This window comes from Pelodiscus sinensis, chromosome 14 (genome assembly GCF_052426305.1).
Source record: "Pelodiscus sinensis isolate ZL-2025 chromosome 14, ASM5242630v1, whole genome shotgun sequence".
Taxonomy (NCBI): domain Eukaryota; kingdom Metazoa; phylum Chordata; order Testudines; family Trionychidae; genus Pelodiscus; species Pelodiscus sinensis.
The window spans coordinates 39552069-39577274 of NC_143065.1; the positions used below are offsets into that span (position 1 = coordinate 39552069).

The 25206-nt window shown below is 46.9% G+C and overlaps 1 protein-coding gene across 2 annotated transcripts in view; it reads right to left on the reverse strand.

The window, feature by feature from the left end:
- Positions 1–25206, reverse strand: part of PCSK6 (proprotein convertase subtilisin/kexin type 6) — a 160889-nt gene that overhangs the window by 60375 nt on the left and 75308 nt on the right. For both annotated transcript variants that reach the window (XM_075896922.2, XM_075896921.2), the window contains exons 8-10: positions 14021–14233; positions 9424–9524; positions 5375–5478 (exon numbers count right to left, since the gene is read on the reverse strand). In XM_075896922.2, the coding sequence (XP_075753037.2) occupies positions 5375–5478; positions 9424–9524; positions 14021–14233 (418 nt within the window). The remainder of the gene's footprint in view (positions 1–5374; positions 5479–9423; positions 9525–14020; positions 14234–25206) is intronic.

Consider the following 25206-nt stretch of genomic DNA (forward strand, 5'->3'; position numbering starts at 1 on the left):
TGCACGTTCCTCCTCTCTATATGTTTTTAGCTGGTTATGTCCGTCTGAGGTCTCATATTTTAAATTCTCCTGTTTTAAATTTTTATATATATTTGTATTTTTGTTTGTTTGTTCTTGTAAGCCGCCTTGAATATTTTAAACAGAAAGGCGGGGTAAAAATATTTAAATAAATAAATAGATCAAGTTTTTTCAAAAAACGCCTGCAGTCTAGACACACCCTGGGAGACGTCTGTTAAACTTGCTGTGGTAACTTCCTCACTGACCACCCCGTTCAAACGACACAAGAGGAAGGAGTCTGTTGTCTTTCAGTGTTGCCACTGGGGGACTCATACTCCAGGCTTTCCCATGAACTTGTTCCACAAGTGGCAAGAGATGTATCTAGTGATGGAGGTTGCAACACAATCTATCTAGGCAATTTTAAAGTCCCCGTCACTGTGGTGGTGGTCTCAGACTGGCCCGCCAATGGGGGAAAGGGGCGCAAAGGGGGCAATTGCCCCGGACTTGGTGATTCAAAAGGGTCCAGGGCCCCGAGCCTTTTACATCATGGCTCTTAGGGCTGCATGGAGAGGTGATTGACACATGCTCCGGACAGCTCTGAGGTGGGGGAGAGGGGCAGAGAGAGGAGAAAGGCGCATTGCGATCCAGGTGGCATGGACGGCTGGCTTCCCCAGTCCCATCCTTTCCGCCCCAGGACCTGCCCTTTTTGGGGGCACAGAGCTGCCCCTTCACACCTTGCCTGGGGGCCCACAGAGGCAATCTGCTGCCCTGGTCTCATGAACCCTCTTGTGAATATTGATCGCCCTCCGGAGATCCATGTGGATGGGAACAGTCTTGCAGATAAAAACGTCTGTATTCAACCTTTTGCAAAGGAATGAACAGGAGGTAACGGGAAGGCCAGCACGGGGAAGCCGCAGGTTTTAGTTGCAAGAATCTCTCTCTGCTTCTGCCTCGCATGAATTATGAGATGATCAGTGCACTTCAGTGGGTTCTAACTCCTATCATCTTCTTATACTGTGGAAGGTCACGGGGGTGCCAATCAGAATCAACTCCTCTGTGGAAAGGTGTTGAACAAACGACCAGGACACTAGAACCTAAGAATGTGCCTGGAACCCTTTTCATATGTAAAGAATTTCAGCCCGAAGTGAGCACACAAGCATTAGCTGCACAAAGAACTATCGCTCCATATGTACTGCGTCTTCCAGCCACACTCCTGAGAGGTTAATAAGCAGGCTTCCCACACTATTTCTCTGGGCCAGGTTCAATAACAGCTCCGCTCACCTCTTACACTGCAGAGCTTAAAAAAAATAGCTGTGGTTGAAGTTCGACAGAATATAGATCGGATTCACTCTAATCCTCCCTCTCAGAGGTGACTACAGTTCATCACGCTGCACCCGTGTTATGAAGCTATTATTTATGCTGCAGTCAGTAATGAACCTGGGAGGCGTGTACACAGGCTAGACACGTTTTCAATCATTACTGGACCTGACGATTTCAGAAACAGCCCCAAATCCTTTCCTCACATACTTTAGACTCCCATGGGCATTAACTGGAATTACACACGTGTTCTGCGAGAAGAGGAGAACGGCAGCTCCTCTCTGTGGGTATTATTAATGAGGTTACTAGGGCCTTGCGAGTGTGTGTCACACACATACCCAAACTGATTTTCCATTTGATAAAGCCATGTCCCACAAAGCCCCAAAGGGCAAACTGCCAACACTAGGGGTACGTCTAGACTACATGGCTCCCTCGACGGAGCCATGTAGATTTGTTTGTTTGGCAAAGGGAAATGAAGCCGTGATTTAAATAATCGCGGCTTCATTTAAATTTAAAAGGCTGCCACGCTGAGCTGACAAACAGCTGATCAGCTGTTTGTCGGCTCAGCGTGCTACTCTGGACGCTCCCCTGTCGACATGAAAGCCCTTTATCGACCTCCCCGGTAAACCTCATCCTACTAGGCATAACAGGGAGGTCGATAAAGGGCTTTCAGGTTGGCGCAGGAGCGTCCAGACTAGCGCGCTGCGCCGACAAACAGCTGATCAGCTGTTTATTTAATTATTTAAATTGCGGCTTCATTGCCCTCTGCCGATCAGCCTAATCTACATGGCTCCATCGACGGAGCCATGTAGTTTAGACACACCCTAGGGTTTAGCGTCTCCCAAAAGGTTTCTACTGTGAGAGCATTGACCATGCCATAAATGACACTGCTATACATGTTAGTCTCTATATTCTCTATTACTTTCTCTATAGCCACTTTACTCCTGGGGGAATTTGGAAAAATAAAATAAAATTCTGCACACAATATTTTAAAATTCTGCCTTATGTTATTAATCAAAATAACACTATAGAATCTCACCATTTTTAATTATTTTGGTAATTTATTTCAAAATATCTGCCAGCAACTATGTAACAATAGAGACAACACTAACAACAACAAGAAGATTCCCATAGGAGCAAAGAGCTAAAGAAACTAGGGATGCTTATCAGATAGTCAGTTGACTAGTTGATTCCTCCGCCCCTCTGCTGCCTTTATCAGATAGAGCATGGGTTCCCAAACTAGGAGGCATGCCCCCCTGGGGGCGTGAAGAAATTCCGGGGGGGGGGGGCGAGGCGACCCAGCCACACACCCCCGTCAATCCCACCCCAAGTTTTGCTGCTATTTTTTGGGAGGGGGGGCATGATGCTAAAAAGTTTGGGAACCACTGAGATAGAGGCAGCAAGGGGGGAGGAAGAAGGGGTACTTCAAAGGGGCAGTGCTACACCGCTGAGCCCACGTGCAGCAGCGTTCAAAGGGGCAGCACCACACAGCTGATCCCTGGCTCAGCTGTGCGGCGCTGCCCCTTTGAAATGCCACCTCAGCTTTTGAGAGGGACAGCGCCGCACAACTGAGCCCGGGATCAGCTGTGAGGCGCTGCCACACATGGAGCCCATCCCCAGCTGTCCGCAGGTTCTGGAGAAATGCCACACGGAATTCAGCATTTCCATGGAACCCGGGATTGGCTGAGGAGTCCCCAGGTTCTGCATGGCATTTCAAATTGGCAGTGCAGCATGGAGCCTGGGATCAGCAGGGGACTCTGAGGACTCTTGTACATTTCAAAGCTGGCATGCGGCGTGCAGCCCGGAAGCAGCGGGACCTTCCTCTGGCCCCAGGCTGCAGGCAGAGTTCTGCATTCCTTCTTTGAAATGTACAAGAGTCCCGGTGGGGGCTCTTGTATGTTTCAAAGGAGGAATGCGGAAGTTTAGAAGATAGGATACACAAAGAACAAGTTAAAAATCACTTAGGAAAGTTAGATGTCAGCAAGTCACCAGGTCCTGATGAAATGCATCCCAGGATACTCAAGGAGCTGATAGAGGAGGTATCTGAGCCTTTAGCTATGATTTTTGAAAAAGCATGGCAGACAGGGGAGATTCGAGAAGACTGGAAAAGGGCAAATATTGTGCCCATCTATAAAAAGGGGAATAAGAACAACCCAGAAAACTACAGACCGGTCAGTTTAATGTCTGTCCCAGGGAAGATAATGGAGCAGGTAATTAAGGAAATCATATGCAAACACTTGGAAGGTAATAAAGTGATAGGGAATAGCCAGCATGGGTTTGTGAAGAACAAGTCATGCCAAACTAATCTGATAGCTTTCTTTGGTAGGATAATGAGCCTTGTGGATAAGGGAGAGGCGGTGGATGTCATATACCTAGACTTTAGTAAGGCATTTGATACGGTCTCGCATGATATTCTTATTGATAAACTAGGCAAATATAACTTAGATAGGGCCCCGGTAAGGTGGGTGCATAATTGGCTGGATAACCGTAGTCAGAGAGTTGTTGTTAATGGTGCTAAATCCTGCTGGAAAGGCATAACAAGTGGAGTTCCGCAAGGGTCTGTTTTGGGACCCGTACTGTTCAATATCTTCATCAATGAAGTAGATATTGGGATAGAGAGTACGCTTATTAAGTTTGCAGATGATACCAAACTGGGTGGGGTTGCAACTTCTTTGGAGGATAGGGACATTATTCAAAATGACCGTAGCAAGTTAGAGAAATGGTCAGAGGTAAACAGGATGAGGTTTAATAAAGAGAAATGCAAAGTGCTCCACTTAGGAAGGAACAATCAGTTCCATACATACAAGATGGGAAGCGACTGTCTAGGAAGGAGCATGGCGGAAAGGGATCTAGGGGTCATAGTGGACCACAAGTTGAATATGAGTCAACAGTGTGATGCTGTTGCAAAAAAAGCAAATATGATTCTAGGTTGTATCAACAGGTGTGTTGTAAGCAAAACTCGTGAAGTCATTCTGCCACTCTACTCTGCACTAGTTAGGCCTCAGCTGGAGTACTGTGTCCAGTGCTGGGCACCACATTTCAAGAAAGAGGTGGAGAAATTGGAAAGGGTACAGAGAAGAGCGACAAGAATGATTAAAGGTTTAGAGAACATGACCTATGAAGCCAGGCTTCATGAACTGGGCTTGTTTAGTTTGGAAAAAAGAAGATTAAGGGGGGACATGATAGCGGTTTTCAAATATCTAAAAGGGTGTCACAAAGAGGAAGGAGAAAATTTGTTCCTCTTGGTTTCTGAGGACAGGACAAGGAGTAATGGGCTTAAAGTGCAGCAGGGGAGGTTTAGATTGGACATTAGGAAAAAATTCCAAACTGTCAGGGTGGTCAAATATTGGAATAAATTGCCAAGGGAGGTGGTGGAATCTCCCTCTCTGGAGATATTTAAGAACAGGTTAGATAGACATCTGTCAGGGATGGTGCAGACAGAGCTTGGTCCTGCCTTGAGGGATGGAGGCTGGACTCGATGACCTCTCGAGGTCCCTTCCAGTCCTATTATTCTATGATTCTATGATTCTAAGTGCCTATCGACTAGTCGAGTAGTCATCGACTACGCGACTAGTAAAATAACCAATAGTTAACACCCCTAAAAGAAACCCCCATGACAGTTTGGTTTCTCTTTCTCTGCCTCATCTCTCTCCAAGCTTCCATGGTGCCAGACACCCACACCCTATCACCTCAGGGCCCAGCCATAGAGCACCCCACAGCCTAGACTCCAGCACCCTTCCTCCCCCCAAACCAGCTGTGTGATTTCCCAGCTTCCTTCATGGTGTGCCAGGAATGGAAGCTGTTGGGGACCCTCCATTTCTGTTCCTTCTCCTCCCTCGCCCAGCAGTGTCTTCTATTTGCAAGCTGGAGAGCTGGGCTCAGCTGGGTCCAGTGGGCGCAAGTGGCTCTGCAGCACCACTTCTGGGAGGAAAAAGGAAATTCTGCACAGAATGTTAATTCTGCTCAAATTCTGCTTTGCGCAATGGTGCTGGAAGTCCCCCGGGAGCACCATTTGCACCGAAGGATGCTCAGCCCAGTCCACACACACAGTCTGCCTCACCTTTGCGCCCTGCTCCATTTGTTTTCCAGTCGTTTGCTTTCAGATGCAGTGGCCTGGAGGTTTTCACAATCAGATGCTGAACATCTCTCCAGGTCAGCGAAGGGCTAAAGTAACAACGGAGTGAAGAAACAAAAATGACAGGAAGCCTTCAGAATAGTGATAGAAATGTAGCCATGTTAGTCTGTATAGCTGAAACAAAATACAGGACTATGTAGCACTTTAAAGACTAACCAGATGGTTTATTAGATGATGAGCTTTCATGGGCCAGACCCACTTCCTCAGATCAAATAGTGGAAGAAAATAGTCACAACCATATATACCAAAGGATACACTTAAAAAAAATGAACACATATGAAAAGGACAAATCACATTTCAGAACAGGAGGGGGCTGCGGGGGGGGGGGAAGGAAGGAAGGTAAGTGTCTGTGAATTGATGATATTAGAGGTGGGGAGAGTGGGATGTTTGTGAGTTAATGGTATTAGAGGTGATAATTGGGGAAGCTATCTTGATAATGGGTAAGATAGTTCAAGTGTTTGTTCATTCCTTTTTGGAGAGTGTCGAATTTTAACATGAATGACAGTTCAGAGGATTCCCTTTCAAGTGCAGATTTGAAAGTCTTCTGAAGTAGGATGCAGGTGAGCAGGTCATTGAGACAGTGTCCTTTCTGGTTGAAATGACAAGCAACTGTTTTTTCTTTGTGATCCTGTCTAATGTCTGTTTTGTAGGCATTGATTCTTTGGCGAAGTGTCTGAGATGTTTGTCCAATGTACATAGCAGACGGACACTTTCGGCACATGATAGCATAGCCGAAGAAACAACTTTCAACACTGTCAGCTACGAGGGGAGGGAGGGGGTAACAAACTTTCTGAGTCCCAGAGCAAGATGAAAGGGACACAACTCTGTGCCCCTAGATGGGGTGGAGCCTCAAGTGGAAGGGGTGTGGCTGGGAAAGCCAGCCCTCAAAGCTGCCCAGTGTGTGCTGCTCAGAGCTCCAGTGGTGATTTAATAGGCTGTGGTAGTTGCCAGGCCCTGGATCTTTTGAATCGCCAAACCAAGGAGCAACTACCCCCTTTTTCTCCCCTTGTCGGTGGGCCTGGTTAGCTGCATTCAGATTTGACTGTTCTGTAGTGTAAACACATACATGGCTGCACGGAGGAGACTGCTGCAGCTACATCTTCCCTTCCCGGGTAAAGGAAAAGACAGCATCATTCAGTGCTAGATAGAAGAGGGCTTTCCTCCCATTCATATTAAAATACAGGGCAAAGTAGCTATTTAAATGTGAACATTATGTGTGGAAATTTAAAGAAGCTTTTGGGTTTTTTCCCCTATTCTGGAATAGTTATTGAGTTACCTGAGTTCTAGCAAAGCAGCAATGGGATCAGGAGAAGCACACCGAAATACTGGCACTGGAGGGAATGTGTACGGGGCCGTGGGTATCAGACAGGGGGAGGCACTATCTTCCCAAACGGCCAGTATGGCCCTGCCCACGCTCTGCCCCGACTGGCGTACTGGGGGTGGAAAGTGGCTGCCTCCAGTGCCCGTCCTCTCTGGTGTTCCAGGGCTGGGGGCGCTTGGGTCATGTACCCTCCTCATGGTGCTCGGGGAGCGGGGGTCATGCATCCCCCCACTTCCCCATGGCGATGGGGGGGCAGGGCTGGGGGTTTGCCTCCCCCAGCCCTATCTTCACCCCCCACCCATGAATATGTAATCGGATGGCCGACAACATGTGCAGTGATTCATTGCAGGCTAAATGTATTGAAAGCTCATGCTTCAGAACAGATTGCCACATGGGGGTCAGGAAGGAACTCGGCGGTAGGGAACAGAATACATTTGGGTGTAGTTTGGCCATCTTCCCCCAAAAGAACAGGCTTTGGTCGCTGCTCAAAGCAGAGTACTTGACCTGATGGGAGCAGGTATGGCCAACTCCACATTCCCGTAAATAACATGTCCTATGGGAAACAAACCAGGCTTCTCATTTGGCATAACAATCAAAGCAGGCCATAAGTGAGATGTAGATAGCATTCAGGCATTGTGTTGACCCTGTGAATTGAGGTGAATTTCACTTACTGTGCTTACGGTCTAACTCTTTATAAGAATCACCGCTCAGAGGTATTTTTCAAGCATTGTTCTCGCTTTCCTCCTACAGCTGCTACCTTAAGCCTCTTGAGCTTTGATTTATAATTCTATCCACAGCATTTAACCAAAGAAATTCAATTTATTTCTTCTGGTAATAATGGACCATCTGAGTGCTTGCATCTCCAACGTGCCATTTAATGTTGCATTTTATGCATCAGCAAAACCATCCAAAAATTACATTGAACTCTCTTTGTGTATTTGTAATGAAAATGGCACCGCCTCAAATGTGTTTCTCTGACATGGGGTCCCTCTATTTAAAATGGATCCAAATATTTAAAACTAGGGGAAGCAAAATGAGGACAAACGTCGTCAGCTCGGCCAGCACTGCTTCGAGCCCTCTGTGAACTCCAGCGCATAAACGTAACGAATTATTTGTCTCTGACTGTGGACTCGCAGTTGCCTACAATACATTAAGTGGCTGCAGGCGCCCGAGTCACAGCGTGGATGTCAGCAGCCTGGGTTCGTTTTTCTCTAAAATCATTATGTGGTAGCAAAGGCATCAGCTACGCTCGTTATGTGAGAGAAGAAACAATCAACAGAGAAACGTAGAGACGCCAAGGCTGCATTTCCAGAGAGACGGACACCTTTTAAGATGCTAAGTTTTGAGTGTGCTCTGTTTGGGCTTGACCCTGAAACTCTGAATGCGATAGGGGCTTTGCCATAGGCACCCATGGGAGCCGGAGCAGGCCCTTTAACGGCACCATCTTCGAATCTCCACGAGAGAACCTGTCTGATCACGCCTCGGTGTGTAGCAGCTGCAGTAAGATGGAAAAGCCCCTTTCCCAGGCATGCACTTTCCCTCCATCCTTAAAGCAGCAGTAGTGTCAAGCGAGGTGACCCCATTGCTGGCTGAGTCCGTCCTCTGGGGAGCCCATTACTCCTGGATCTGCACCGGATACCGCTCAACTCGAAGGTCTTTGTTTACATCTCCACACGCCTGACGGTCGGAGTTCTGCTTCTTTCACACACTCTCCTCTCTGCGCTTGTGATACAGTAGAAACTATGGGAGACCTGACGACATGGGGGGAGCAAAGGGGGCAACATCCCCAGGGCCCCGGGATCCCAGCTGCCTCTGCTTCTGTGTCAAGCCCTTTAAATGGCTGCTGACGCCCCATGTGGTGAGCTGCAGAGCCCTGGCAACATGCTCTGGATGGGGCTGAGGTGGGTGTGGTTTGGGGAGGTGTCGAGGGCTCCGCCCCTTCAGTCTGAGGCCCCGCCTCTTCCAGGAGCACAGGGATGCTGTCCTCCCCCCACTTATTCAGGGGCCTGGCAAGTCTGTCAGATTCGACACCCCTCTGGTCTGAAAATGGAGGTTGGTAGCAGGGTACAATCAATGGTGGTGGGTCAGCTCTGAGCACTCAGCGGGGTGGGAGGGCTCAGCTCTGGGGTATGCTATCCTCTTGGTCTGTTAAAACATAGGCTGAAAGATCTTCTGGTTACATCCTGGAGTTTATCTTCTCCATGGCAGGAGAGAGATGGGGGTGGATGGAGAAAGGGATTCAAATGGAAAGGAGGGGTTGAGGTTGGGAAGGGATTTCAATTCTCCAAACATAACCCATTTAAAAATGGAGCCAGTCAAAATATTTTGCATTAAAAAGACTTTTTTGGGGTTGAAAAGTGCCCTCTCCCCCCCCACCCATGAAATGTTTTGTGAAAAACTGACAACATTACAGCCATGTTCCGTGTCACATGAAACTTCCTGTGACATTTTTAGCCACAATTAAAATTTTGCGAGAAATAGAACATGGACCCGCATAAAACTTAGCAGGACAGAATCAAGTTTGCAATTGATCATGAAATCAACTCCCCATTTCAGCCAGCTCCATTAGAAAGATTGAAACGTCTCTCCAGCTCTGATTCCACACATATGCAAGGTAGAAAGTGGCCAACTGGGAAGGCAAGAGCCAACTTACTTTGCTTCTAAAGCCAAAGCGATGATGCCCGTCACAATGGGTGCAGACACGGAGGTTCCAGTGTGACCTTCTGTGCAGCCATGTCTTAAATCTGTAGTAACCTAATGACAATGTTATTGCAGCTAATCATTGTGGTAGGAGCAGATTTCTATACACTATGATCACAAATCAGCCCCTGCTCCTTATTACAGAGAGCTGCAGGCACCGACTAATACTCCATGATCAGAGTTTGTTTAAAATGCATCTAGGCAGACCCTGCTGGAAAAGTGTCACCCCTGAGGAGTCACAAAGAGAAAGTACGCCTTTGGTGGAATTGGGCTGCTGTTGTGCAGGGCGCTGTACAAATTAATCATAAAAAGATGGACACTGCCCTGAAGAACTAACGATCGAAGAAGTTGGGAGACAACTGGTAACTTATTTAGTCCTGCAGGGGATGGGACTAGGTGACAGTGGCAAAGTTCAGATGAAGGTACATCAACTCCAGCTACATAATTTACATAGGTGGAATTGTGTGCGTTAAGCCACCTTCCCCTGTAGTATATACCCGGCCCTAGTGTTTTCCTAGAGCCCCAGTTCCTGGCGTGATGTGATTACATATGAACTCAACTTTCAATAAAAAAGAAAAAAATCCTTTCTAGCCCTCATCATTACAGATAAACATTCAATAAAGTGTTTCTAAAGGCTCAGAAACCACAAGTCAAATAAAAAGAATTCAACACAATTTGTTAAAGACTGATTATTTTAAACCTATAATGTTGGAACCTGTCACACCATTTTTGACCTCTTGACTGATGATATGACTGCTCAGGTGAAAGTTAAAGCAAAAAAAAAAAATACCTTTGGTGTCTCCTGGGCAACATTCCCACTTACCACAAAGCTGTCCTAGTATCTTAGGCTGTTTGCCAGTAAAAAGTACCAATTACTGCACTGCCCAGTATTAACTAACTCTCTGTGTTGTAAAGCAGGCTGAGATACCAAAGTACAAAAGGTGGCAAACCTTAATATCAAACTGTTCGTTAAAAGAAATATGCATCACATTTCCAGAGGAATTGCTCTCCTGGGTGATCAGTTTTGCAAACTGTTGGAGTGGTATTATCTGCATGAATATCATTAAGATTAGTGGAAAGGGTGTTGTTAGAACTTTGTGTAACACTTTTTGATGTTCTGTGTCTAATGTGTCTTTCAGTGGAACCATATCTTCTGAACTCTCTGTAGAACTGGTGTTTAAACACTCAACCCAATTCACTAGCTCTTTAGTTTGGCAGGTGATGAGTAGATCCTGATACATCTACAAATTGAACCTCTCTAGTCCCTTGGGACCTGACCAGTGCTGAACCAGAGAATTTGCCAAATCTCGAGAGTTCAATATTGTTTAGCAGCATTATCAGCACTTCCACTGCTTACTGGGCTCTTAGAAGACATTTAGGGGTAAATTAGAGCTAAATAACAGAACAGAACACTGAGAGCCAAGACTGGTGGCTGTAAACAAATTTTACTGGAACTGTGAGAAACTTGGTAACACCCTTGATAAGAGGACATCCGCTAACTAAAGTCATGCTGGACCATGGATGTTGCCAGTCCAGAGAATGCCAGATTAGAGAGGTTTAACCTGTAGAGTTTTTTTTAATCCCAAATCTGGAAAAAAATTGAAATCCCAATTTTTTTCAAGAAATAGAAAGTTCTGAAAAATGTCTATTTGGAAGCAGCAAAACATTTTATTTTAACATTTTCCCATCAACATGAAATACTTCAATACTTCCAAACCAAAAAGTTTCATTTCAGTTGGTTGGACGGACTTGAAAGGAAACACTTCAGGTTAGTTCAGCATTAAACTGCATCTCCTTGTGATGCTACATTTCCTCACGGTCATTTTAGTACAGGAACCTGATACCTTTTCTCCTTTGCCAGGGGTGGGCAATAAACGACCCACAGGCCAGATGCAGTTCATCAGGGTTAGCCTCTGGCAGGCTGCCAGACACTTTATTTACCTGCACATCCACAGATACAGCCCCTTGCAGCCCCCGTTGGCCATGGTTTGCCATTCCTGGCCAATGGGAGCTGCAGGAAGCAGTGTGGGCTGGACTACTGCTTCCTGCAACTCCCATTGGCCAGGAATGGCAAACCATGGTCAATCGGAGCTGCGAGCAGCCAGACCTGTGGACGCGCAGGTAAATAAATTGTCCAACAGCCCACCAGGGACTAAACCTGGTGAACTGTGTCCATCCCATAGGCCACTTATTGCCCTCTCCTGTCCTATGGCCTGAACTCCCTGGTCAGACTACATCACCCACGATGCATCAGGCAGCTTGCTTGGTCAGAAGGGAGATTGCATTGCATGGGGAATGTAGTCCAGACAGGCACCCCAGTTATAACTCCCATAAGGAGGATATGCAGTTTAATGTGAAACTGATAAGCCAATAGTTTGTTTTGTATTTTCTTAATGAAAAAATAAAAAAGAGAATGAACCAAACTGAAATTTGCCTATCACAAAATTTGTATTTTGTAAAAACGGTAATGTCCATCGAAAAATAATTTTGATAGACGATTCCCAACTAGCTCTATTGATAAGAGGCCATGGTGGTAAATATTGGCATCGCCTGAGTTTTGAGTTGTGCACAGAGAGTATTATAGTCAAGTATCTAACTATGGATACATTTTTTTTATAGGGAAAACTAGAAACTCTGAAAAAATACCCATGCTGTTCACAGAAAGATTCAATGACACTCAGTGATGGTTTTTCACTATTTCTCCAAGGAAACATTCTTTATTATGATGTTATCAAGGGAAGAAATTGAACAGGGGGGACATGGTGGCTGTATCTAGACTGCATCCCTTTTTCGTAAAAGGGATGCAAATTAGACATATCGCAATTGCAAATGAAGCGGGGATTTAAATCCCCCCTGCTTCATTAGCATAAAAATGGCTGCCGCTTTTTTCCGGCACGGAGCTTTGCCGGAAAAAAGCGCCAGTCTAGACGCGGATCTTTCGGAAAATAAAGCCTTTTCCGAAAGATCCCCCCGCGGGGGAAGCAACTAGTTGACTCGTTTACTATCTGATAAGCATTTTCTTATCAGATAGTTGACTAGTCATTCACATCCCTAGTATTCATCAGTTAAGAGGTTTTTTTCCACACGTGAGTGTGAAAAAAATAGAAGTTAACAATTCTAGGGACTAAGTAACTTCACTCAAGTGTTGTACAGTGCACTGTATACGATGTCCCAACATGCACCGGTTCAAGCACATGCTCTTTTGAATTCCAATGCGTTAATATGCCAGTGTTGCTATCCTGCTTCTCACAGGACACAATCTGAGAACTCAAGAGCATGGCCTAGCAGAGCATGGTCTAACAAAAGAGGGACAAGTATATTAAATGACCACCTGCATAATCAACTAAATGTTGATGACAAAGCTACGCTACTGACCCTGACTTTCCCTGTTGGTTTTGCAGTGTTCAGAGCATAAATTCTGCTTAAACAGAGAAATGAACAAATAAATTCATGCATGATTTTTAGACACTCATCTTCTTGCAGAAAATAATGCAAATCAAGAGATGTAGATTTGTGACTACAAAACTAGGCTTTTCTCCTTCATCAAAATAATAACGAGCGTCCTATGTAAACAGTATGCCTAAAATACCCAGCCCTTTTAATTTCACAGCATTTAAAGCATGTATTTTAGTACGGCTTTAAAAATCACTTTTAAGATTAAAACAATCTTCTCTTCACTCCAGATACATGAATACTTTTTGTTTTTAAGTCAGCATTAAATTCCTGCTAATTGAATGGAACCACAGATTCACAGATGCAGCTGGATTCCTTGTAATAATTACACATAATCGCTAAAGGGAAGGAGTTCTTTCCATTTTTTTCCTATGGAGTAAGGGATTTCGTGGGGGAGGGGATCAAGGAGGAAGGAAATGTAACAGCTCTTAGGTGTGTATACCTGCTGCCAGATGTGTGCACATGCATTTACTTCTAGAGCTCTATTGAGATACATATCTGGCTCTTGTTGCTGTAGTACCTGTGCACATCACAATCCTTAATGTATTTATCCTCATAATACCGCTCTGAGATATGGCGGCCATACCTTGATGTTATTCTATTAACAATCCATAGAGTTCACTGGTATAAATCCAGAGAAAGTGAGAGCAGAACCTGGCCCTATAATTACAACGTTAAGGCCTCACCCTAGAAACATGCATACATTTAACTGTTAGGGCACAGGAAACCCCAGTGACTCTAGAGAGAAGTATAGGCCCTGAATGTTTGAAGGATCCAGAATGAAGTGTAAAAAATCTAAACCAGAACTGAATGTAAATCCCAAAAAGAAAGTCTATTGAAGTAAGGACTTCTACAGAACTTACTTCAAACAGGGATTTACTTCACTGTGTTACCTTTCATCCCACAGTGATTTTCAACTAGGATCATTTCATCCACTACTTCAACCCAGTTGCCTCTGGGGTGAAACACAGCAACAGCGCCACATAACGGTGCCCAGCAGTTTTTAGGAGAAATGTGAATAACTTAATCATTTTGCCCTTTTGCAATTTAGTCAAATCTAAACCACAGAGGAAGCAGGAGGCAGGTACAGAACTCACAATTTTTTGTTCGTAAAATGCCCCGCTGCTGTAGGTGGTCGCGAGAGTGGACGTGCATTCCTCTAGATACCATGGCTTGAGCCCACTGTCCGTGCTGCTGCTGATGGAGATGGTGTAGATGCTGTTGGTGTAGCCATCACAAGAGCAGTAATCGCCTTCTCTGCCGCCATTTCCTGAGGCCCAGACAAAAATGGAGCCCAAACCCTTACGACCCTAAACAATCAAACAAAACCATCGATAGGGAAACACACAGTCACCAAGAATAAACCGAGGACACCTTCTCTGGGCTTAACCCACAGCCATCCTGCATTCCCCACACACCCCATTCCTTCTCCCCACGGTCAAACTCTCCTTTATAACATGACCCACTCTGAAAAAGAACCATACCGTACTCAGTGAACATTTACACAGGTTTTTTAAAGTGACTGGCATTCTTAAAGGCAGGAACTACCCCAAAGGACGGCAAAGCATGGATGCAGGGGCTCTCGGGACTTCTGCAACATGGTCAAAGGGCAGATATACTGGAGATCCGGGATCTCCTCCCTCAGCAAGGCAGAAAAACGAGGACGTAGCAGGTGTCCACGACAGGGTGCTTTTGGGCACCTGGCATCAGCAATAAGACTGGAAGCCAGCTGCAGCTACTTCCTTCACACCTTCTCAGGACAGAGGAGAGAACTTCTTTGACTCTTTTGCCTGGCACACGTACAGCTCCAAAAAGAGAACTTGTAAAGGATCAGAGCGGCTCCGTTCCCTTTCCCTCTAGTGGAAAACACCCGCCCTTTCCTCTAACCGTAGCTTACAGCCTACATTGGGCAGGGCAGTTGCAGCTAGCTCGCTTAGCTGCTGCAGGCACAGAGCCTGAGTCTGAATTCAGTCCTGATTTTAATTCTGCTGGGGAAGAAATAGGGAAGTGAAAGGTTAACTGGTTAATCGGTAAGCATCACCCGTGAAGCTCTGGGGGTCTGTGGTGGGCCTGGGTGCCAGGGGGCCACTCCAGTGCAACCAGGCTGGAGCATCCGACCCCTCTGTAATGGGTTAACCAACTGAAGGGGATTTTACATCCCTAGTGAGAAAGTGGGATCGAAGTGCTCAAAGAGGTGACGTGTTCTCTGGGTCCAAAGCCTCTCCTGAGCCAAAGGAAACTGTGATGAGAGGAAAGGAAGAAATTGAGTAGTCAGGGCTACATAGGACCACTCCGAACTCTAACAGGAGGAGCCTCCGGCCTCAGCCCCTGGTGAAAATCCACTAGGCTCTTGCTTAAGAACAAGAGGCGTGACGGGACAGAGGACATGGCCTTGGGACATGTTTAGACATAGTGGCATGGGCTGGAGCTCATATTTGGCTCTCATTTGCCCCAGTGCTAATCAGGGAGGACTCTGCTGTCTGACATCAATGGACTGAGACTCGTCAACAAGACAGTGAGAGTTGGGTTTTGACATTAAAAAGCAAATCTCTCTCCCTCCCCACTACCACCGCTCAACAGGTGGGGAACAATTTCTAAGGATCTGCGAGAGGGCGAGGTGAAATCACAATGGTGACCAAGCTCTAGGAATAGCTGAGCACATCCCAGCTAAGACATTAACATCGGCTGCGAAGCTTGTTAAATGGTGGCTGATACAGACGTCTTTCATGTTCCCAGCTCCATCAGCGGGGAGGGTGTCACATTATTGGATTTTGAAGGGAGCAACCGGGTCACTGCTGCACCCATGGGGGGGTGTTCACCCCAAAAGTTAGTACAAAGGGGGTCATGTGAGGGGTCAAATAGAAGCTTACTTTCTTCTGATTCCATATATGCTATTAATGTAATTGTATAATGTCTGTGTGTGAAGTTATAAGCATGTACTTTGTGTGGATACCAAATGTTTCTCTATATGTGGTTGAACTATGGAAATGCTAATGAGCAAAGCTCTGGAACAATAGCCCTCTATAAGCCAAGGACACACCTCATACCTAGGGGCTACCAGCAGGGAACACAGGGATAGGCCACTGGCCAGGTGACCTGCTGCAGCCAAGAAGAGACCAGAAAGGAAGTATAAATATGCCATGTGGCCGACTCCATGTTGGTCTTCAGATCTGCTTCTGACCCCAGATGCGGCCTGGCAGGGAATCACGAGCCAGGAAGAACTGTGGACCCATCCAGACATAGGATGTGCAACAAGGACTATTAAGCCAGCAGTTATAACATCTCTGCTAGAGCCTGCATTGAGAACTGGGAGATTCGATGCATGTAATGTATGATTCTTTAACAACCTTACTCTCATGCTTTTCTTTCTTGTGGTAATAAACCTTTATATTGTAGATTCTAAAGGACTGGCTCAGCGTGGTTTGTGGGTAAGATCCAGAGAATAAATTGGCCTGAGATCTGTGGCTGGTTTCTTGGAACCAGACAGAACTTGTTTGGGGTAGGTGGGATTGGGGGGTATGAGGCCCGGGGCTATCTGGGGCATGGATATTGCTGAGGTGTCAGAGTGGTTTTGCTCATGAGGCTTCAGGCAGGCAGCTGAAGCGCTGTGGGACTGGTTTGTGGCCTATTTGGGAAGGTCTCCAGTCTGGGGGCTAGAGAGCGCCCAAATTTGAGCAATTCGCCCTAAGCGGACGTCCTCAGCTGTGCCCAGACCCGGTCTGGTCCATCACAGAGGGATTGCAGGGACCCTAGGCTGGGGCATGTAAGCCCTTCACTTGTCCTTGTAGGCACATCAGGTAGGTCATGCTAATCAATGACCCATGTGCGTTTTTGGCAATAGCAGCTGGGCAGGGCATCCTTTCACTACAGGGTGGCCAGTAGTTAAGGGCTGTCTACTGGAGGATAAATTAAAAAATAGCAGTGAAGCTACAGCCGAAAAGCTAGAGCAGTTCCTAACACAACTGTTGCAAACCCAGAATGTTGTTCCATTGGCTTACGCTGACTTACACAATGGCATAGACTTCAGTACCTTTTAAAATCAGCGGTGCCTTCCTCTGAAATGGGTACTTTGCTTCTCTGTCCCACTTTCCACAACTCAGACTCTGAGGGGCAACTGGATTAAGCCCATTTAGCTTGACAGTCGTCCACAAAGAGCAATGAAAGGGCTAGAGCGGGGTCTCCAACCTTTTTAAGCACAAGATCACTTTTTGAATTCAAATGTAACCAGGGTCTACCTCGAACCCAAACACCCTTGCTCCACCTCCTTCCTGCCCCTTCTCCAAGGTCCCATCTCTGTTCACTCCATCCTCCCTCCCCCATCCTCACTCACTTTTATCAGACTGGGGGTAGGGGCTTGGAATGCAGGAGGGATTCAGGATTGGGGCCGGGGTTTGGAATGCTGGCTCCAGCTGGGCACCACTGACCATGGGTGGCTTCCAGATGGTGGTGCAGGGGGCTAAGGCAGGCTCACCCCTACCCAGGCCCTGCACCACTCCCAAAAGCAGCCAACAAACTCTCTGCATCCCTGCTCCCCTCCGCTCTGTGTAGATGGGGTACAGGGAGGAGCACACTGACATCAGCACCCCCCCTTCCTCTTCTTCCCGTGCCCTACACAGCAAGCAGGAGGCTCCAAGGGGTGAGGGGCACCTTGAAGGCAGAGGGCAGGAGCAGCACAGCTGTGCGAAGAGGGGCAGATGAAGTGCCGGCACTTGCCAGCCTCCCGGCCAAACCTGTCAGGATCACCTATCAAAGGTTCCAAGATCTACCAGTAGATCCCAATCATCTAGTTGGTGATCACTAGGCTAGAGGAAGAGTCGCTGGGGCAGTACCCAGCCATTTGGGGTCCTCCCCTTAGAGCTGGCATCTGCCAGGGAGATGTTTTCAAGCTAATCTCTGCCTACAAATTGCAGAGGAATCCACAACAGGCTTCCTCTAGCAGAATCAGCTCCAAGAGTAGGTTTTGTTCCGAGCGTTCAAGGCAGAGGGATGTTTATGACCTGCCTTGCTCTGCTGTTGGGCTGGTAATTTCTGTGTTGACCCTGCCTCTGGATACAAAGGGTAAATTGGGTTGCTTTCCTCACTGTGTTTAGGTTTTCATTATCTGGCCTGCCTCACAGCCACAAAAGGAGGTGAATTCCATAAGAAAAATTAACAGAGTTGTCTGCAGGTCAGCAGGGGAAAATACAGCTTGATAGCCAAATTGTTCTGCCATCCTCTACCCACAGAGAATTCTACTTTGATACGAAGTGTATTGACTCTTTGGCAGACTGCTACTGGTACCTCAATGCATCACGTTTCAGCATGGCTGTAAAGTCTCTCTAGGGTTTTCTGGATCTATTAAATCTTGATATCCTAAGACAGGCTTTGGTCTAAGTGCACAGCGCAATCAGCTCAAATGTGCTAGCTCTGTCTCCACAGGCCCTGGCAAGTCTCCCGTAGAGAAACGTTGTAGCCACGCTTTGTCAGTCTGGTTGTGCAACATTTTGTAACCTGGCACACTTCAGAGCTGGATGTAGCAAAAAGGTGCTATTAGGTGATTGTCTATTAAAAGTTAAAATCTTCCAAACTACTAAGAAAAAAGTTGGACAACTCAAGGTACAGTCTAACATTTTCTTAACCACTGTTCAGATGACCAAGAAATCAGCCACCAGTTGTGAAAGGTATACAAAGGGGAGATTTACAATTAATTCTGTGGTGGATAAGGATGCAAGGAGCTAACGTTTTCCCTTGTGTCCTTTGTGAATCACAAAGAGCTAGAACTGTGAAAGTTCAAGTGTTAATCATGATGAACATGATTTCCGAACATCCGAACTAGAGCTGGGTGATATTTTTTTACTAAAACTTTTTGAATGAAAAAATGCAGTCAGCAACCCCAAAACGTTTTGTGAATTTGCGTTGGTTTCACTGAATGGTTTGTTCGGGGGGTGGGGGGGGAAGGAGGGGAATCAAAGCAAGTCAAACATTTTGTTTCCACGTGTTTAAAATGAAACATTTTGATATTTTGATTCAAATTGCTTTTCTGTTTAGAAACATTCTCCAATTTTATTTTAAAATGCACACAAAAAAATACCTCTCAAACTGAAGCAAAACATTTCACTCTCATAGACCCTAATTTTTTTTTAAATTATTTTTCAGTTTACAAAATATTTCAATTTTGGTTCAATTCTAAATAATTTCCCCCCAATTTTTCAGAATTATCAGCAAACTAAAACATTCAGTAGTCACACCTCATATCTGATTCACGCTGCACATCAGAATATGCTCAGAACAGATAGTAATAGATATGTAGCCGTGTTAGTCTGGTCTAGCTGAAACAAAAAACAGGACTATGTAGTACTTTAAAGACTAACAAGATGAATTATTAGGTGATGAGCTTTCGTGGGCCAGACCCACTTCTTCAGATCAAATAGTGGAAGAAAATTGGCACAACCATATATACCAAAGGATACAATCAAAAAAATGAACACATATGAAAAGGACAAATGAAATTTCAGAACAGAAGGGGGATGAGAGGGGAGGTAAATGTCTGTGAGCTAATGATATTACAGGTGATAATTGGGGAAGCTATCTTTGTAATGGGTAAGGTAATTAGGGTCCTTGTTAAGACCTAGATGTAAAGTGTTAAATTTAAGCATGAATGACAGTCAGATCCTTGGTCTTCTGTAGATAGGACCAAATTCTGTCCTGACTTAAACCACATGAAATAATGACTCTGGGCCACACTGGGTGTAAACTAGCCCTTGGAGCTCAACTGGAGTTATAGTAAGCCAACAACAGGCATACAATTAATTTTCCTTCTGCCTGAGGTATCATTATGGAATCATAGAACCATAGAGCTGGAAGAGACCTCAGAAGGTCATCAAGTCCAGACCCCTGCCCTAGGCAGGACCAATCCCAACTGCCTAAGGTTAATTGGGAGACTCACCCCTACTGCCTAAGGTTAATTGGGAGGCAGGAGAGAAGAAAACAGTGACTATTTCTGCTGTCTTTTCTAGCCATGATTAAGATAAAGTCAAAGCCTGTAAACCTGCCAAATGGGAAGCCAAGAAATGCTCCTCCCCTTAACACAGAAACATTTAACTATCTGCAAGCAGCCTTAAAAGACCCACAATCTCCGTATGAAGCCACTGCTAAACCCATGGCATGCTGGCAACTATCACAAGGGCTCTGTAGTACAAGAAGAATCCGATCCAAACCCCACTGAAATCAATGAGAGTCTTTCCATTGACTGCAATGCGTTTTGGTCAAGACCTAGGCTATGCTGCTTTGCGGTTTCAAATGGGCCTGTGTAAATGTGCATTAGGGAACTTTAAGTGGATGCCATCTAAGCCGACACGGGCTATTAGTGCACGACACACTAATGCAGACTAGAATTTACACCTCTCCAGTGTGAGCTAATGTGCTGTGCAGGCACGCTCGCAACAGATTATCCGTTTGAACTGATTGGGCTACATTCTTCTTGTTTTCGTGGCCTGTTTTGATGTGGGTTTGACACCAGCGGGCCTGTCTTTTAATGAGACCATGTAGAGCACCGGATAAATATTTCCCCATTCGCTCAGAAATTAATAAGGCGTGGCCACAAGCGGCAGAATTATGCTGGCACAGTCCCCCAAAGAGATAATGGCTGTATTAATATGTCTATTAAGATTCGATTGTAAAGATTTATAACTCAGCTGCAGCCGTTTGCACGGGCTAAAGGTTACCGCGGACCAACCAATTAAGGGCTTTCTTCACTCATTTAAAAAGATGTACTTAGCCATTAAAATGTATGCAAGTAGGGAAAAAAGTTTCCTGCTCCAAGGTGCTTTGTGGCACTCCAGACTGGTTGCAAATACACAGTAAAGGGCTGGATTGTCCCCAAAGGGGTCACAGGAGACTTTTCATCCTGCTGCACTAGAATCAAGAAAGGGGTAGAGATTGTTCCCCACATCCCTCGGAAATGCCTTTCTCCAGCTGGCCTCCCTCCAGCTTTGAAAGCCAGGGCTGCTGGCAGGGGGAGACAGAGATTAGCCGTGCTCCCAGGCTCCCTGCCCCTGTGTACTCACTGGATCTCCCAGTAGAAATTTGGGGGGGCATTACTATAGTGACAGGGATAACCCAGTCAATGGCAGCACAGCTTTTGCAGGAATGGCGATGCAGGGGAAAGCAAACGGAGGCAGCCTTCATGAATACACCCTTACTCCCCCAGCCTCCTGAATCATCGATTCTAGATTTTCAGGCAATTACCCAGCCTGACCTCCTGAACAACAGGCCAGAGCCTCCCACCCCGCTGTTTTGGCACCAAGCCCATATCTTTGGGCTGAGCTGCAGCGTCTCCTCTAAAAAGACACACTGACTTGAGTTCGCAATGAAGGCCACCCCTTGGTAAGTTCCTCTAGTGGTGAATTCCCCTCCCTGTTTTTTCCACCCCAATTTGTCTCCCGTCGCCCCAAAGGGACAAACGGCAGTGAACCCTGGGGGTGGGGGAAACTCAGAGTCAGCCCTCTGTCCTCGTATCTGTGCACTTACAATGTAGGAACTCTTCTCTGCAAACTAACTTCCCTAAACAGGAAATTAAAGAGGGAATAAACACCCCACCCTATTTTTGGGTGCCATTAACATTGTAGGGAATGCATGCAAAGTGCCTCTTGCAAAAGTCCTTGTTTTGGTCATGACATCTGGCAACTATGGATCGCTTGGACCGCAAAATTGCACAAGTGTTATGAAACTTGGGAGCTGTTCTCCTGATGGTACAGATGGGGAGCCAGGGCACATCAAGATGGCGAAATGTGCTTTGTGTCACAGAGTGACTCAGCTAACAAAACTGGCAACAGGACACCATGTGTCCCAACACAGAGACCAATACTCTAAACACTAGGGCAGCGGGTTTCAAACTTTTTTCTTCATATGACCCAGTTGACGAAAATTGTTGACGCCTGCAACCCAACATAATTTGACTCGAGTGTGGGCTCCAAGGTGGGGCCGAGAAGGAGAGCTTTGGGATGTAGGAGGGGGCTCTGGCTTTCGGGGGGGAGGATCAGGTCTGAGGCAGGAGGAGCAGCAAGGGGGCTAAGGCAGCTTCCTGCCTCTCCTGGCACCGCAGAGCATCTGTGACCCAGAAGCATCCAGCAACAGGTTCCCAGCCAATGGGAGTGTGGAGCAAGTGCTCGGTGCAGGGGCAGCGTGTGGAGCCCTGTGCACTCTTCCTCCCATCCCCCACTTAGGAGCCAGGCCTGCTGCCAGCTGCTTCTGGGGTGCAGCACAATCCTGCATAAGCACTCCCCGTGGTCACACCTGAACCCCCTGCAGCAATGAGACCCAGTGCCTGACATTCCTCGACCCCGTCCTAGTTTGAAAACCACTGGTGTAGAGCCGCAGCTTCCTCTGATACATAGAGCATCGACTTCGGACCTTCAGCTTTGCGTGTCTCTATTTTGATGGGCTTATGTCTTTTGGCTTTGTGTCCCACAACCAATTTAGGCTTTAAAATGCATATTCCTTGGGCTAGGGGTCATACTGAGTGCATGTTACTAAGGATAAAATAAACAGTAGGATGCTAACTCTATTATTCCACGCTCTAGGAGAGGCTGTCTGTCTGTTTTACTGCAGCAGTGTCTGATCCCTCGCAACGGTGCTGAATTTTCCAGTGGTCTGAACTACATTATCATGAGAGCCCATTGGAGAGGGTTTATGCCAAAACAGCCCCCCCCCCATCTAAAGTTGCAAAAAGAAAAAGGAGGCAAAATGCCAACGTAAGGATTTGTCCTCACAAAGACCCAGGAGATTTCTCAAGACCAGATTTGGACATCTGCAGTGTAAGATTCCCCAGGGAGCCTCTTTTCCTCCTCAGGGGACTAAAGGAACCAAACAACCAGCTTGAGTATTTCAAGAAGCTGCAACTAATCCCAACCAAAACATCCTACCCCGCTCCCTCATCTCTGCTCCTTCCGGGGACAGAAACGGCACATGTTTGTGAAAGTCTTGGGTACAGAATTATTTACCCCTGCCACGGAGATGGTGCAGAGGGATAGATTTCTGAAGGGTGCTAAGAAAGGTCTTTTGCCCTGTGTAGTTGTCATAAAAAGGCTGCAATAGGGCCTCCTCTAGAAACTCAGCCCGGAAGGAGCTGGTTTTTCATACAGCATCCTCCCAGGAGATGGGGGTTCATCTGTCAAAATATGCTTTAATCTGCAAACCTCACATTTCAAGGCCAGGCCCACCAAGAGTAGGAAGGGCAAAAGGAGCAATTGTCCTGGGGCCCAGTGATTCAAAAGGGCCCAGCTCTCCTGGCCGCCTCCCTGAAACCTTTATATCACTGCCAGAGCCCCATATGGCCTGCTCAGGGCAGTGTTGAGGGCTGCCTGGGGAGACGAGCCCCAGCTCCGCTCCTTCTGCCTAAAGCCCTGCCCCTTTAAGGGGCAGAGCTGGCTCCCCTCTCTACCCCACCTAGGGGCCCAGTGAGCCTGTCGGCCCCTCTGTTGAAGGATCTGCCTTCAACTCTTTTGATTCCCTCATGCCTCACTCTTGGTCTTTGTGCACAACCCTCAGCCAATCAGGAACTCCTCAGAGCAGCATCTGGGTCTGTCTGTGGGTTTGTACTCCTACAGGATAGATCACAATGCTCTCAACATTTCCAAAATCTGGGGAGGGGCCTGCGCCTAAACCAAAGGCCACGATCCATCACTCCTTCAAACTACTGCTCCGTATTAATGGATCCTGACCAGTGGTGACAGCCCAGAAGAGAAAAACCAGCCCCATGGCCCGTTCAAAAGGCTCTAAGATGTCAGGCTGTATTAGCAACAGCAGAGAGAATAAGGAAATACAATGGCATTGCTTTCTTCTACTTCTCATGTCCTTTCACCGCCATCTTAGGCCACGTTTCCACTTGTGGGAAGATAGACGCTGTGGTGGTCAATCTTCCAGCATTCGATTTAGCAGGTCTAGCAAAGACTCGCTAAATCGATCACCGAGGCGCCCTCATCGGCACTGGTACTCCTACTCCTCATGAGGAGTAAGGGAAATTGACAGGAGTGTTTGTCCCAACAACCTCCCTCTATGAGGAGAGTGCAGAAGCTCAGCTTAAGGTACGTCAACTCCAGCTACATCTTTATATATCTGGAACTGCACACCTTATGCCGATCTTCCTCTGTAGTGTGGACCTGGTCTAAGTTTTTTCCAGTTTTGGACACGTGATATGATCTGGTCTCTAGCCCTGGCACTATCTTCCATAGTGCATGGACAGGACACAAGCTGGACCCAGAGGCACCGCAGTGTGGGGGATGGGAACAGGTGGCACTGCTCTCCCCAGCATCAGTGCCTGCCTTTTCTCCCCTGCCTCTGTAAGAGGCAGCAAGGGGGTGGGGAGCAGGTGGGTCTGCGAAACCAGCATGCAGCGGAGCCTGCTTGAAAGCCAACTCCCCACGTGTATTGACTCCCGCCTGCACCCCTCACCCTCCATGCTGCTGCCTCTCCATCAGAGGCAGCAGTGCAGGGGTGGGAGGCCAAGCAGATATGGTGCTCATGAGAAGCTGGCTTTTAAGTCAACTCCTCACGGACACAGGCTCCCCCTCCCTCTCCTGCTGGCTGCCTCTGATACAGAGACAGCAGCGGAGGAAATGTGTGCAGACAAGATTAACCGATAAGCTCAGGCTTATTGGTTAATCGTATAGTCGTCTACACATTGACATTCCTTATTTAAACATCTCTGTGACAGGGCGCCTGCCCTGCACTGGCCCTTTAAGACCAGGACTCAGGCCCAGAGCCGGGGCTAGACAGGAAGAGGCCAGCTGGAGCGGTTTAGGGCCAGTGAGAGATTCCCCCTCCCCGCCTCAGTGCAACAGCAAAGAGATTCCCCATCTCCGTCTCAGCGCAACAACAAAGAGATTCCCCCATCCCTGTCTCAGCGCTACAGCAAAGAGATTCCCCCATCCCCGTCTCAGCACAGCAGCAAAGAGATTCCCCTTCCCCGTCTCAGCGCTACAGCAAAGAGATTCCCCATCTCCGTCTCAGCGCAACAACAAAGAGATTCCCCCATCCCTGTCTCAGCGCTACAGCAAAGAGATTCCCCCATCCCCGTCTCAGCACAGCAGCAAAGAGATTCCCCATCCCCGTCTCAGCACAACAGCAAAGAGATTCCCCATCCCCGTCTCAGCACAACAGCAAGAGATTTCCCCTCCCCGCAGCCCCCAGGAGAATAAAACTAATTCATAATAAAAAATGAGCTCCCTTCAAATACTTTTTGATTTATGGACTGGATGTAGCTTCCAGTCTAGGATTTCAAATTAGACTCGAGTCTGCTCTGAGC